Source organism: Trichechus manatus, unplaced genomic scaffold (genome assembly GCF_000243295.1).
Source record: "Trichechus manatus latirostris isolate Lorelei unplaced genomic scaffold, TriManLat1.0 scaffold00015, whole genome shotgun sequence".
NCBI lineage: Eukaryota > Metazoa > Chordata > Mammalia > Sirenia > Trichechidae > Trichechus > Trichechus manatus.
Window position 1 is genome coordinate 7,187,680 of NW_004443951.1, and position 15,270 is coordinate 7,202,949.

Here is a 15,270-nt window from a genome sequence, read left to right on the forward strand (position 1 = left end):
GTATAATTTCTAGTTGTGAATTTATTTTGGCATTTTGTTCCTGCATTATTTTCCTGAATTCTTCCAATTTTTTCTCTGTATTTTCCATGAATTTGTATATTGTTTCCTCACGTTTGTCTGCTTTTTGCTTCAGCTTTTGGAGAATTCTGAGTATTAGAGATTTGAATTGCCTATCAGGTAGTTCTAGTGCCTTTTCTTCCACTGGAGAGTCATCTGGTGTTTTATTTCGGACGCCTACTGGAACCATCCTGTCCTGTTTTTGTAAATGTTTTGATATTGTCTGCTGTCTTTGGGGCATTCAGTAGTTATTTTTCTCATTTATTGATTGTAGATTTGTTTGTTTCATCCCTTTTTTTAAAAAAAAATTTGACTATGTCTGAGCAGGCGTGTTGTGTGTTCTTTGTTGTTTGCTTGTCTGTAGGCACAATACTTTTCACCTCCTTCTCCAATTGGCAGGGTCAGTCACTCAGATATGGTACGGCAGGGCAGGTCTAACTGAAGAGGAGTTACTGGGATGGGTTGTTTGTGGCACCTACTGCAGCCAGCAGAGCGGGTCGGTAATCAGTGCAGGGCAGGTTCCAGTACGCTGTGCCTGTGCTGCTTGATGGTGTGATGTGAAGTGCTCGGTGCAGGTAGGCAGGTAGGCAGGATGCGAGGCTGCTTTCTCGTACCGCATTTGCTGGTCTCTGATAGGAGTCCAAGATGGCAGATCCGTGCTGCGTTAGCTGGTAGGGGACCTCTGCATGAATCTCTCATCGCTCTCCACTCTCTGTCAGTTTTCTTACTCCATTTGGTGCTCGGCTGAGTTCTTTCTCTCTTCATTTGATGTTTTAGGGTTTCAGACTGTTGTATTCTCTGTTCAGCTTAGTTTTTCGGATCTTCGCTGTGGAGGGATGGCGTGGTGCTTCTGCCTAGAGTGCCATTTTGCCGGAACCTCTCCCCTAATCTGCATTTTTGAAAGGGTCAAATGAGATGATCTGAGGATTGTTCACGTTTCAAATATTACATAGTTTTGTGTGTCTGAATGATACCTCCTCTCCACACCAATTCTGTGCTAGCATGATCCTGAGCCGTGGAGTTTCAGCTCGGGGAGGCAGAACATAGCTTGTCTTTTCCAGTTTGGTGGCTACATCTCAAACCTTTGCACTTGAACTTGTCATTCCCCTACTTTACCCCAACACCTCAGAAATCCTAATACCATCCTCTTACCGCCCGTATTTCTGTCTGTCTCTGTGCTTCTCTGTCTCATTCTCTCTTTCTCTGTCTCATTCTTGCACACACACACACATATACACACCGTTCGAGGATAACTTCCTTTGGAGCACTTTCCTTAAGTTTTACATTCTAGCAGCTTCTTGGCTTAGAAAGAACCAACTGTGATTTGTAGGAGGGAAGCTGTTGCTCTTTAGAATGAACAGAGACCTTGCTGTTGTTCATGCCTAAGCCATTGAATGTATTTTATAGGCACAAAGAGAACAAGAACAGGCCATTCTTGCGAAAACAGAACCTGAAGATTGCTCCCCTGGTCAGTGGGAAAGGCCGCTTTCATCTTTGATCAGGAGGGGAGTGTAAACAAAGATCAACTCCTTTTCCCATGGGCAGTTCCTTTACACTTCACATCTCGCTGAAGTCATACCTTTGTTTTTTAAGTTGTGTCTTTATTCACCTTTTGATTAAGGGAATAAAATGATTCAGAGCATGTTGATAACCCCAATTATAATATCCCATTCGTTGAGTGCCTAGTGTGCCAGGCACTGTGCAGTGAGTTGTGTGAATGATTGATCTTATCCCCACAACTCCTGTGACACAGGAGGGAGTGAGGATCAGAGAAATTAAGGCCCTTGCCCACCCCTCCTCACCTTGTCATGGAAGAAGGATTCCCCACTTAGGTCCCTCTGATACCAGAGTCACACCTCTGACCAGCTGGGCCTCCAATCCAAAGACTATTTGGGAGATTTTGCATTTTGACTACATTCTGGCGTAGTTATGCACTTTAAAGCTTCCAAGTTTTTGTAACAAGTTGCAAGAAGAGAAGCCTGGCCTGGGGGAAGTGTAAGAGCATGTTTAACACACACTCACATACATACACTCATAAAGACCCTTGGTAACTGGATTTAACCACGTACCTGGCCATGTGTCACATCTGCTGTTGGACAACATGCTAGAAAATACATTTAGGATATAGCAATGGGGAACTTTGAGGACTATAAGAAACAGAAATTCCCAAAGTCTAGCTCAAGCCCAGAAAACAAAACTCCCAAAGTATTTTACCACAAGGGAGCAGTTCCATGGCAGGTTCAGGTTCCCACCTTTGGAGGCCCTGTGTTACAATTTTTACTTTTGACATCTCCAGTGAGAGACACATCTGGCATGAACAGTTTGAAATCTGTGAAGGAGAAAAAATATTCTCCTTTAGATTATCTGAAGTTGAGTTTAAATAATGAGAAAGCAAAGAGAAATATTATTTATTTTTTTTAGCACTTTACAGTTTGTAGAGCACCTTAACTGCGCATTGTGAGCACACATAAGCACTGGACAAGATACCAGAGACCTGTTTTCTGCTCCTGGCTCTTCCTCAGGCTCACGCTTTGGGCAAGCCGCTTCCATCCTCTGGGTTTGAGTTTCCGAATCTCTCAAATGAGAGAGTTAGAGCACTTTGTCACCAAGACCCCTCAAACTCTGTCATTATGTGATTTGATAGCAGTGAAAAGGCAGTAAGTGTTACTCATTACTCTTGCTATATCTGCCTTATCTCAGCCTGTCCTATTCTCTGCCTTCCCAGCTCAGGCCTTCACTGTGTAAGAGCGATCGTCCCTTTCATGCCTGTTGGTACCTAAGCCAGCAGAAACCCACCAGGTTTTCCTGGGAAGACACTGGCTTGGAAGAATCTCAGTTGTTGTGGAATGTGCCAGTTTAGAGCAGATAGCAATCTAAGTACCATTCCAGTTCCAAGATTCTAGAATTCCTTAAAAGGCCACCCTTTAAGATGTACTTAGAGAAACTCCAAAGCAAATTCATTAGATGCCATTTCAACACTTTGTATGGCCATGCTTTTAGAAAACACCCTTAATCCCAGAGATTTGACCTACACTACTGCCTTTAAGATCCCTGCATGCTGGTGGGAATAGGCCTTAGATTTGTTTGCTTTTCCTTTTTAACTTGTCTGGCCTGAATCATTCTCTAGCATTTGAGGTTATGGGTATTTTGAGCATTTTGACTCATAATGAACCTTGTTTTCTTGATATGCATTTTTAGAAGACAAATCTGACCTTGAAAACAGTGTGATGCAGAAGAAAATAAAAATCCCCAAACTTTCTCTCAATCACATAGAAGAAGATGGGGAAATTAAAGATTACGGGGAAGAAGATTTACAGCTTAGACACATCAAGGTAATAAAATCTTTCCGTTTTTTGGAAGTATGTGGGAGCATTTTCAGATTTCTCATAGCTAAAGAATTCCAGTTTGGCCTCTTCTCCCCATATAAATGGCCCCTGGTGTCAAAGGCCATGGTTTTTTTCAGGGTGGGCTAGGCCTGGGCCAGTTGGTGCACCTTTGCACTGCTGACCAGCTTTCCAGGGAGCCCTGACTCCTGCTGTGCCACCAGGCACAGTCGTGTTAGCACAATCTGTGCAGTGTCATTGCTGCTGGGGGTTTGGAATGATGCGTTTCTCTCTAGCCCACAGTTGTGGACAGGTCACTGCTGAATTCCAGGAACATTAACCAGCTGTTCTTGTGCAGCAGTTTAGAACCAGTCACTATCAGATTGTCCCAAACAGCTAAGGGCAAACTTGTTGGGAAATGAGGTGATCCAGTTTCACAGAACAGGGTTGTGGGACCCTGTGTTGGGAGAAAATGTTTGTATAAGGTTGCATTTCCTTTCCTGTGCACTCCAGTGATCTCCAGCCGTCACACTGTATACCTGCTGAAAATCTTGTTCAGCAAGCTTGATGTTTTTTCTTTGCAGTGGGTACCCCAGAGGAGAAGAAAGGGGATAGGAAGAAGCAGGGTGCCTTTTGCACTGACCATGGTGTGTGATTTTGGACACCAGGCCAAGGACATTCTCGAGGCATAGTCCAAAAGATGCAGCTGAGTTCAGTTCATGGCATTCCTTGCACTCCTGTTACGGGCCTTGCCCTGTGCTGGTCCCTGGAGTCATGGAGGTTAGCCAGATGTGGTCCCTACCCTTGGGGGTCTCATAGTCAAGTGATGAAGTCAGACCTGTAAAGTGATCATTACAATTTTAGCTGATAAGGTCATCTAGACTAAAAACAAACTAACAAAAAAAAAACCAGTTGTTACTGAGATGACTCCAACTCATGGCGACTCCATGGGTGTCAGAATAGACCTGTGCGCCATAGGGTTTTCCGTGGCTGGTTTTTTGGAAGTAGATTGCAAGACCTTTCTTCCCAGTGCCTCTAGATGGACTCAAACCGCCAACCTTCCAGTTAGCAGCTAAGCACTTAACCATCAGCATCACCCAGGGTCGTCTAGACTAGCAGCACCTTATTGCAGGGGATGTAACTCCATTGAGTTTTGTCGTGTGACTGAATCTCAGAGTCATTTTAAAAAATTTTTTCCCTTAAATTTTCAGAAACTTAGTTAGAGGTTAAGGTAGACCTGACCTGACACAGTTAAATTGTCCAGAATCTTGATTTCCTCAATTGTATGCACCTCCACAAGTGCCCCCAATCACGAAAGGTCCTAACCCTCCTTGCCCTGGTGGAGGAATTCAGTTGGTCCTGTAACTCCTACTGCCCCTCAGTGGCCACTTTGTTCACTTGAGCTAGAATTTCCTCAGGCGGTTGAACCCCCAGCCCCAAGGTAGTCCCAGATAATTCTCTTCTATGAACTGCCCTGTCTGTATGCACTGTCTTGCTGAACTTCAGCTTGGCCAGAGTCCAAGCAGAGGCTGGTAGATGTGGGGAAAGGAGGCTTGTGCTGGAAGTTGGGCTACAAATTCTGGTTCTGGCTTTTCCTGTAACTCATCCTGTGACCCTGAGTATAGTCCTTCCCGTCTCTGGGCCTCCATTTCCTCATTTGTAAAATGAGGGAGTTAAACTGAAAAAACAAAAAACCTTTAGGGTATCTTCCAACTCTAACATTCTTTGAACTTTTCAGTTGAGTAAACATTTTTGAGCCCCTGCCATTTGCCAGCTCTGTGTTAGGCTGTGGAGAAACAGAAAATAAGACATGGTCCCTGCCCTAGATTAGATTAGAGTGTAACACCCTTCCCAACTAAAGTGTTCTTGAGGAAAAGGTTACTTAGAGGAATATTTTTTTTCTTTCTTCCTTTTTATTTTGTTTTTTTTTTTTTTTTTGCTTTTATGTTGTTGTTGAGGAGATTTGAGTGGTAACTCCCCAGACAACAAGTTGTGTTGGCCTGATTTCTCACTGATTTTGCACAAATGCCCTTTGAACACCTCCTCTGAGCAAGTCACTGCCTACACACAGGGAAGGGGAGTGGGAGAGGGTTGTCCTGGTATAATATGGTATAATATACATCCAAGAGGCGGAGTGGTCGAATAGAAAAAGTGCTGGCATGTTGGGTGACTTTGGGCATGCCTTTTCCCCACTCTGGGTCTCCATGTTCCCATTTGTAAAATGAAAGGCTTTGACTAAGTGTTTGCACAGGTTTCTCGAAGCACTGATGTTCTGTGGTTCTGTGATTCTAGGATTGTCTGGGAAAATATTGAGCCGCAGTCCAAGAAAGTCCCAGCTGCCCTTGCCTGAACTGATTCTCGTTGTCCTACACAGAGACCTGAGGGGCGGAAGCCGAGCGAAGGGGCGCACAAGAGCATCGAGGCAGTGGTGGCCCGGCTGGAGAAGCAGAACGGCCTGAGCTTGGGCCACAGCACGTGTCCAGAAGAGGTCTTCGTGGAGACCTCACCGGGCACGGATGACATGGACAGTCTGGAGGATGCCGTCGTGCCCCGGGCTCTGTACGAGGAGCTGCTGCGCAACTACCAGCAGCAGCAGGAGGAGATGCGCCACCTCCAGCAGGAGCTGGAGCGGACTCGGAGGCAGCTGGTCCAGCAGGCCAAGAAGCTCAAGGAGTACGGGGCGCTCGTGTCTGAAATGAAGGAGCTCCGTGACCTCAACCGGAGGCTTCAGGACGTGCTGCTCCTGCGGCTTGGCAGCGGTGAGTGCCCTCGCAGGCCATACTGTCCCACGGGTGGGACACTTTGTGCAGCTCCTCTTCCAGGAGGGCAAGGGGACAGGACAGGCCAAGTGCCCTGAAGCTAGAGAAGGACAGAGACTTGGCTCAGCAGTTACCCCAAGGAAGAGTCACTCCCCTCCCACAGTGAATCTGGTAAGAGGTTAAGTATGCAGCAGCCTAGCTCTCTAGAACACAGTGGTAAATGTGGCTCAGAGAACAAGAGCTGACAAAATATTTGCCATTGCTCATTAGTGCATTCATTCAGCAAGAGGCGGTACCAGGGATTGTAGAGAACCTCCCTCCAAAGAGGTTTCAGGATAATAAAAAGAAGTAGACATGATCCTAAAAAAAGTATATCACTTTAAGTCAGAAAGTGATAAATACCACGGGGGGAATGCCAATAAAATGATATGAAAGTTAAAGGATGGAGAGGTTATTTGCAGCTGAGGGCATGAGGGAGGACTTTAGGATGGATGTGGGCTTCACTTGCACCTTGAAAGGTAGATGGTGTTTCAGGGCACAAGAGGAGGCAGAGGTTAGCAGTTACTGAGTATGGGAAAACACCTGGAGCATACTAAGAAGAGCTACTGTAAATGTAGTTTGAGGGCAAATGGTTGAAGCCCTTGAAAATTGTACCAGCCAGGAGTGCCTGCACTTGTTTTGGTTGGAGCAGGAAGCATTAAAAGCTTTAAAAGAGACACACGGTCTTAGGAAGATTCATATAAAGATGTATAGAAATCCTTTGGTTTGCTCGTAGAAGAACTTACTACACTCTTATTTTGCATATGATTTTAACAAACCAGGTGTTCTTATCTAAGAGTGGTTTAGAACCAAGAAGCAGCAGCAGGGAAAAAATAACTGCTTACCAGAGAGGAACAGACAGAAAAATGCTGTCCGAGCATAACAGTTGAGAAGTCTGAAAAACAGAGGCCAGTCAGTATTAAGAAAATCGTTATAACGCAAGCCTCCATAGCCCCTGAGGACCAATAACTCATAACCCTCAGTCAGTGTACTTTGCTTAAAAAAGGGACTACTCTCGTCTGGAAATACCAGTACTATCCCTAAAATTTAAGTCAAATACAATTTTGCATTCAGGAAGGAAAGCTTCTGTTATCTAGATAATTTTTTACATGTAATGCCTCATTCCATTTTGGTGTTTAGATAAATGTGGTACTACCCTACCGTACTTAGATTTGTGGGTGCCTTTTACTTCTTAAAGTATGTTCCCAGGCAGTATCTCAGTAGATATATTCAAGATGGCCCTGGGAGTCAGCAAGGGTGTTTTAAGGCCCTTGTCACAGAGAAGGAAACTGCAGTTGAGACTTATGCGAAGTCACAAGGGGAAGCAAAGCTCAGTCTCAAATCAGTCACCTGATTTGTAGACTAGTAATTTTTCACTTCCCAACTCTGCCTTTGTCTTGGCCACTCTCAAATCATAGCCTACAGAAGCTCACACTGACATTAAAGGTCACATGTAGTTTGCAACTTAAAAAATTACTCATTAAAACTCTGTATTAAAACAAAATCTCAAAGAGAAACCCTAGATGTAAAAATTTGTGAAAGCCTTGTTGGTCTTGGCGTCAGGGACAGGGAGAGATCTGAAATTTTCAAAAAGAAAAAATGTTTCCTGTTCTTCAAATGAGTGATTTCTGTTTTTGATTGCACTCTGCATGCTATATGCCTTTTGGAGAAAAAAAAAAAAAATTTTTTTTTTTTTTTTGAAAAACAAAAAAAAATAAAACACAACAACAAGAAGTCTCTGCACAAGTTGTCTAGACTGCCAAGGAAACTGCCTGTTCTGCATGATCATGAGCTGAGTTTAAACTGCAGAAACGATTCTTAAACTACTGGGGGAATAAGACACTCTGTGTTTTGCATCACCATGTGCCCCTTTTAGTTCTAAAACACTTGGACAAACTTGACCCCAACCATACTTTTAGTGCATTGATCTTATTAGAGTCTCCCTTCACAGAGACCTTGAATGCCACTTGCGAGGCTCAGTCGATGGCTTTTCACCGGTCCGAGTAACAATCTGCATCACAGTTGGGTTGACTGAACATAAATCAGCTCAAGTCACAAGTATGCATGAAGCACCCACCATATATATGCACAAAAATACAATAAAAAGGTCTCTACCCTCAAGGGGAGGTTGTTTTCATGGAAAGAGTATAGGCTTTGGAATCAGACAGGCCTGGGTTCAAATCCTAACTTCCCCACTTCCAACTCTGTGGCTTTGGGAATCTTCTTTTCCTTCCTTTCTTTTTTCCTTTCTTCTTTGCTTCCTTTCCTCTTTCCTTCTTTTCTTCCACAAATATTTACTGGCTTCCTGCTATGTGCCAGGCATTCTGCCAAGTGGTAGGAGTTCAGTATATTGGAGGTACAGCCCTTGTCCTCTGCCCATTAGGACCTCACAGTTTGATGAGGGAGACACTCGCTGCAACAATCAATGATAGCATAATGCATAAATGTGACCACAGGGATAAAAGGACAGGGGGCTGTGTGGCAGCAGAGGAGGGGGATCAGAGAAGAAAGGCTTCCTGAAGGAAATGACTTATAAGCTGAGGCCTAAAGGATTAATTTTTGTTATCCAGGCAAGAGTGAGTGAATGGGAAAAATGGGAGCAATCTAGGCAGAGAGCACCTCTCTGAGCCTTGATGTTCTCATCTGTATAATGGGAATAATAATGTCAGCATAGTTCCTGGCATTCTGCTGATGCTCAGTTACTGTTAGCTCCTTTTCCACACATTTAGTGGAGGACTTAAGACAGGGTCTGGTCTGGCTTTTAACTCTGGCTCGCACAAGCAATAATTGGCTGTATGACCTTGAGTAGGTTAATTAACTTCTGCTGCTCAGGGTCTTCTATTATAGAAGATAAAGAGGGCTATATACGTGTTTGTTCATTTAGTCAGTTAACACTGACTGGATGCTTTCTGAGCCTAGGAACTTGGGGAGATACAAAGAAGAATAAGACATTGGAGAGGGGAGTTAAACATGCAAGCATATAATTAAAATGCAATGTAATAGGAGTTCTGGGGGAGAGGCTAGTATTAGAAGGTGGAACTCTCTCAGTGAATCTGAAAGACACTCCCTTGAACTAACAGCTCCTGACCTGTAACACCACCAAGAAGCCTGTAACAAAGCAGAGAACAGCCAGAAAGTGACCTGGAGAGCATCAGCAAACCCTTCTCTGATTCTTGGCTTCACATGCTCTCTAAGGAACACATCCTGGCCTGGGGTTGATGTAGCCTGGGGCTGATGTGGCCTGGGGTTGATGTAGCCTGGGGTTGATGTGGCCTGGGCTGTGCCATCCTCTGCACTCTGGGCCAAGCTTGACCATTGCTCTTGGAGGCCTGTCTTTGAGCATTTTCACCTGCCCACTTCACCCAACAGTCCAGCTTGAGGGCCTCTGTACAGCTTGAGTGCTGGATTATTCACATCATAACAGGCAAATCCAGAGACCAGGGAGGCCAGCAGGTCAAGAGATGCTCAGTTTTAAAGGGAAAGCTCCCCACCTTGAAGACCGGGAAGTATTTCTGACTCCCACAGGCAGTGGAGGGTCTCTAGGTGGCAGCTGAGAGCACAGGAGCCTGGCCTCCTGAACCTGGTATGGACCTTGGAGTAAGGAGCAGGCCCCCCTAGCAGCCAGAAATTATAATGGTGCATATTATGGAGATTTGGGACAGAAAGGAAGAGCCACACACAGAAGGGTGGGGGGACAGAAGCAAGATGTTATCAGATGTTTCAGAGATTTCACTGGATGGTTCATTTCTTCATTTGTGCATTTATTCATTCCTTCTTTCATTCATTCCACAAATAAACACAAGATGGATTTAATGGGACAGATTCTATAGAACATAGAGTCGTGGAGTTGTGAAAGAAGTTAGAGAGGGTATATACCAATGCCGTTGTGTTGTTGATGAGGAAACAAGCCCAGAAAGTATCACTGGCCTATTCCCAGAGGTCTCCTAATACCTGGTCCTCTGTCCTCTCCCTGGTCCCTCACCCTGCATGGACTTGTCAGCCCTTGGCTTTCACTGTAACCCACATGGGTGTATCCTTCTCCCCAGAAGGAACACATCCGTTCTTCATAAAATAGAACATGCCTTTCCTATGATCTTAGCATGGGAAGCAGCGTTTCCTGATGATCAGCCATATGACAGGTATGCTCTAAGTGGTCAATAAATGCCAGTCCCTTTTCCCTTCTCCTCCCTTTCCCGTCCTGCTCCCGCAAAGAAGTAAATGCTGAGGATGCAAAAAGCATGAACACACTCTAAATTACAAGGTATAGATTTATTCGTGTGTATATTCATTAATTTATTCTTTCATTTTTTTAACAAACGTTTATCCAGGTTATGTTTTGTGCCAGACATTGTGTTAAAGTGCTGAGAATATAGAAATGAACAAGACAGAGTCCCTTTCTTTAAACATCCACAAGCCAGTGTTTAGAGCAGTGAGTTTTATACTGGAGGTTGGCAGCTTCCAGAAAATTCCGAAGGGATGAGGGGCAGCAAAACAGTAGAGATGCAATGGGAGGGGTGAGTTTCAGTATCAGCAGCCGAGCACTTAACCACTGTGCCACCAGGGTTCCTTAAATACTATTTAGATAATTCTATTTGATGTGATTCAGATAACGTTAGTTCAGGTAAGCCTCTAAAGGGCTCTGTGAGGAATATAAAGCTAGACCCTGCCTTCAAGATGCACACATAGTCTAATGGGCAACACAGACATGTACACAACACAATACCTGGCAGAATAAAATACGTGTGCTCTAATTGCAGGGGCTAGCCATTTGATGGTTTTAGATTTTATGTGTGCTTTGTCAGGGAATGCAGGCAGAAATGATTAATTCTGACCAGAAGAGGTATAGATAATAAGAATAAGAACAGTAATTTACATGTACCTGGCACTTCACAGGTTTCAAAGCACCTTTGACATTTTTATCTTGTTGGACTATTCCAGTAGCCATATTGCGAGGTCAAGTAAAGATTATTATCTCCATTTGAGAGAAGAGAATGCAAAAAGAAGAGGCAATGTCCCTACTGGCCGGATGACAAGCTGGTTGAAATTTTTAAAGAAGGAGAAAGCCGTTGTGAACTGTATATCTGCCTCGGCTCTTTCAAGCTAGATTTCTAACACCTCTGTTCCCCTCTGGGTTCATGCTTGTGTTATGTCCAAGGTCCACTAAAATACCAGCTTTGATCTTTAAAATCCTTTGCGGTCCGTGAGCTGAGTTCTTTAAGCCAGGTATCTGGTGGTGCCTTAGAAAAGGCAGCTAATGTCAGCCAGAAGCCTCCTGTTGGCTTTTCCCTGTACAGGAGGCAACCCAGGCTTTGGTGACAGATATTATTACAAATCCCAGCTCTCTAACTCATATGCATGACTTCAAGCCAATTATTTAACCCTTCTCAACCTTTGTTTTCTGCTGTGTAAAGTGCATATTGTAATGCCCACAACATACAGGCAGACGAGGCAGCTCGATGATTAAAAGCCTGTATAGGCTCTGAGGTCAGAAATACTAGGGGTTTGAACTCTGGCTCTTCTGCTTTCTAATTCTGTTAACGTTGGGCAACTTACTTAAACTCCTGGGCGTTAGTTTCCTCACCTGTAACACAGTTAATGATAGTACCTATCATTATGGTTCTTATAAGAATTACATGAGCAAATGCATATAAAGACCTCTGCCCAATGGCTGACACAGAGTAATGCGCAGTAGATCCTACAGTGATGATGATAGAATTGTTTGAGGGCATGTATGAGATAATGTGTATACAATACTTGGCACATCGTAGGCACTATTGTTGTACAGCAAAACACAGATGTGGTTGTCTGGCATGTTTTAATCTTTGGTCAACCCCTAATGACTCTTGGCGATTGCTACTTTCTTTTGTAAGTCCTCAGAAATCATACCTGAATGGTCCATTTTACAGTCATATCTGGACTTGATTTCAAGCTCACTGGTCTGTAGTTTGTAGAATTTGCCTCCTCACCCCCCACTTTTCCCAGGCAGAATTCCATTTTCCCATCTCCAGCCCTCTGCCTCCCCACTGACCCCCTCAGTTCCTTAGACATTACCGACAGTGGCTCAGTTTCCTCTTTGCCAGGGCTCTCTTCCTGGCCCTTCTATCTCAGAGCTCTTTTCCTTCTGTTTAGGTTCTGAGTTCATTCTTACAAGTGAGCAGGAGTGCTCAAGAAACTTGGGTTTTGTGGGAGGGCTAGAGAGGAAGGGTAAGAGAGAGACATTGTGTCAAGTCAAGTTTTCATATCCCTGTAATAGAGGTGAAGCCCAGGAGGGTAACAGTCTGCCTACCCCCTCAGTTGGAGTGGTGCCAAAAACCACTGCGCCCTGTGCCTCCTTAAGTTTGATGGCAAGCAAAGTAGTGAGAACTAGAATAGTTTATCTTACAAATATTGGTCGTCTTCTACTTTGGAGGACCTTCGTACTGTTGATTGAATCAGAAACAGCCATAGTTGATCCCCAGATTATTTTAGGATCTGATTACAGAGTAGCTGGACAATCTAGGACCCTTCTTTGCCTTTTTCCCTAGGGTCCATTTTTCTGGGAACAATGGGGACAGGGCTGAGGGACAACTCCAGGCTACCCTCTAGCTAACTGCTTAGGAAAAAAAAAAAAACCAAACCCATTGCCATCCAGTCTATTCTGACTCATAGAGACCCTATAGAACAGAGTAGAACTGCCCCATAGAGTTTCCAAGGAGTGGCTGGTGGATTCAAGCTGCCGACCTTTTGGTTAGTAGCCATAACTCTTTAACCACTGTGCCACCAGGGCTCCAGCTAACTGCTTAAGTAGCCAGAATATCTAGAAAGAGTTACTGGGCTTTACCCCATTGCCAGGATAGGAACTTGCTTCTTCCACATTAGAACAGGGCTTTGGCTGTTGGTTATTGGCTTCGGTATAGCGATGTGTCAGGCTTGTTTTCAGCTGGTTTTGCCAGCCAGAGGAAATGGAGATGGGAAAAGCAGCAATGGATTTGAATACCTGTTTTGGTCTAGACGCTAGGCTGTGTGCCTTTCACACATTAAACAACCCCAGCAGTAGACAGGACCATCAGATAAGGAAACAGGCTCAAAGAGATTAACTAACTTGCCTGAGGCCACACAACTAGTAAATGGTAGAACCAGGTTTCAAACTGAGGCCTGTCCGGTTTTTTCTGTGCATCCGGCAGTCTCCTGATCACCCAGTCACTCAGCCTCTGTGGTCCTGAAGCTCTGTGTGTCCTCCTCTGTCTGCCTTCACGACTAGACCTCCTTTGTGTACTGCAATGGGTTCTGGGGCTCCTAGGCCCTTGAGCTGTTCGGTTAATTTGTTCATTGGAGTAGGCTTTGCTGGCACACCAACCCCAAAGGGCTTTTTCCTGATTAATTTAAGAGCCCACCATTTCTTCATAGTTTCGACCTTACCAGGCTACAGAGTCTCAAGATGCCAGCCAGAAAATTTCTAGTTTTCATGGAAATGTTCTCTTTCGAGAGAACCCAATCCAATCTCTTCCACCATCTTATAGATGGAAAAACTGAGACCCAGAGAGGGGAAAGGACATGTCTATGCCACATGGAATCTGAATGAATGATGTTTTCATCATCATGAAGCAGTGAAACGTTGATGTTTCGCCAACATGGATGGATAGAAGCAACCCAGAAGCAGTCCAGCTACCAGGATTCAGCAGGGTCCAGAGGCTGGCCACACCCTCAGGCCTTGCTGTTCCTGGGGACTCAGTGAGCTTGGCTGAGAGGTAATTCTTAGAGCCCCAAGGCCTTAGTCTTAGTCCTATAAGGAGCCTTAGAGTTCACCTAGTCCAGCCTCATTCACAGAATAAGAAGCCTTCTGTAGCCTCCCTGACCAGTGATCATTTAGCCTCCTGAAACATTCCCCATAAGACGGGAGGCTCACTCACTGCCTTCCAGTGTAGTCCATGCCATTACGGGACGGCTCTGTCTGTAAGAAAATGTATTTGTATAGGAAACATTGGACTCTTCCTCTCTGCCAGGCCCTGTGCTAGAAACAGGGAAATCAAAGAGCTAAGACTGTGTTGCTGCCTTAAAGAGGTCACAGTCTCATCAACACCAGTTGCAGTGCAGTGTGAGCCTTGCTGTTATCATGGGGTTTCAGGGTGTTGGGAGAGAATATAGAGGAAGGCTGATTACGTGGCTGGGATGGGGATGCTGCAGGTGGCTGGTGAAGATCTCAAATAAAGGAATTTGTTGGATTCATCCAGCTGAAGAGGAAGTGAATAGTATCTCAGGCAACATGAGAGCCTGACGCAGATTTGGGGTTGTGAGAGATGCTGGCTTTTTCAGGGAACTGCAAGTAGTTCCTGGCTGGAGTGGGCAATGAAGGAGTGGGCAGGAGGGAGAGACGAAGCTACGGAGGTAGGCAAGAGTAGCTCAAACTGCCTATGCACTACAGCAGATGGTTCATAGGGACTGTTCCCCATTGGAGTGACCTCGGGTACAGTTCCCTAATCCCTGCATTGTGCTTTTGTCTGAGCAAAGCAAATAATTTAGCAACTGTTCAGCAAAGATGAATCCTATGTTGTCTGTGCTCTGGAAGAGCTCGTGGCCTGAAGGATGGTTAAACAAGGCCAGGGTCATGGATTGATTTGATGGGGAGATGTCAGCCAAGTGATCGAACTCTGTCTCCCCATAATTCTTGCCCAGAGGTGCTCACTGTGCTCCACAGCAGCCCTTCAGGAGTCTGAGGGCAGTCTTAAGTCACCCACCCCACTTACCCCATCAAGACCCGTTACCCACAACTTAGCTGGTTCTGGTTCGGGACCAACGGCCGTTTCACATGCATCCAGCAGATGTGCAGGGCCTTCAGTGCTGCTCTGGCAGGGCCAACCCATTGCAAATCCCTGCTGTTTGGATGATACTTGGACCCAGACAGATGGGTGAGGAGGGCGGTGGGTCAGAACCACTTATGAAGAACTGTGGGCTGACAAAAGAGAGGGTCAGAGCTTCTAGAGGTGAGATGAATCCTGGTAAACCACCTGCCTACCCACAAGGGCATGATTACAGAGTTCCTCACAGACCCCCTGGGAAGGTCAGAGGTGAGCTGAGGGTCCTACAGAGTGAGCATGAAGTGGGAACCCTGTAAA

The 15,270-nt window shown here is 45.1% G+C and overlaps 2 protein-coding genes across 8 annotated transcripts in view; both read left to right on the forward strand.

Moving 5' to 3' along the window:
• Positions 1–15,270, forward strand: part of AGBL4 (AGBL carboxypeptidase 4) — a 1,625,978-nt gene that overhangs the window by 1,339,503 nt on the left and 271,205 nt on the right. The gene's annotated exons all lie outside the window — the stretch shown is intronic.
• The window catches only part of BEND5 (BEN domain containing 5), a 61,116-nt gene that overhangs the window by 20,174 nt on the left and 25,672 nt on the right, over positions 1–15,270 (forward strand). For 5 of the 6 annotated variants that reach the window (XM_004371764.2, XM_023727095.1, XM_023727096.1 and 2 more), the window contains 2 exons: positions 3,256–3,389; positions 5,755–6,139. In XM_004371764.2, coding sequence (XP_004371821.1) covers positions 3,256–3,389; positions 5,755–6,139 — 519 coding nt within the window. Of the gene's footprint in view, positions 1–3,255; positions 3,390–5,672; positions 6,140–15,270 lie in introns of all 6 variants that reach the window. The other variant, XM_012554277.1, reaches the window with a different exon arrangement.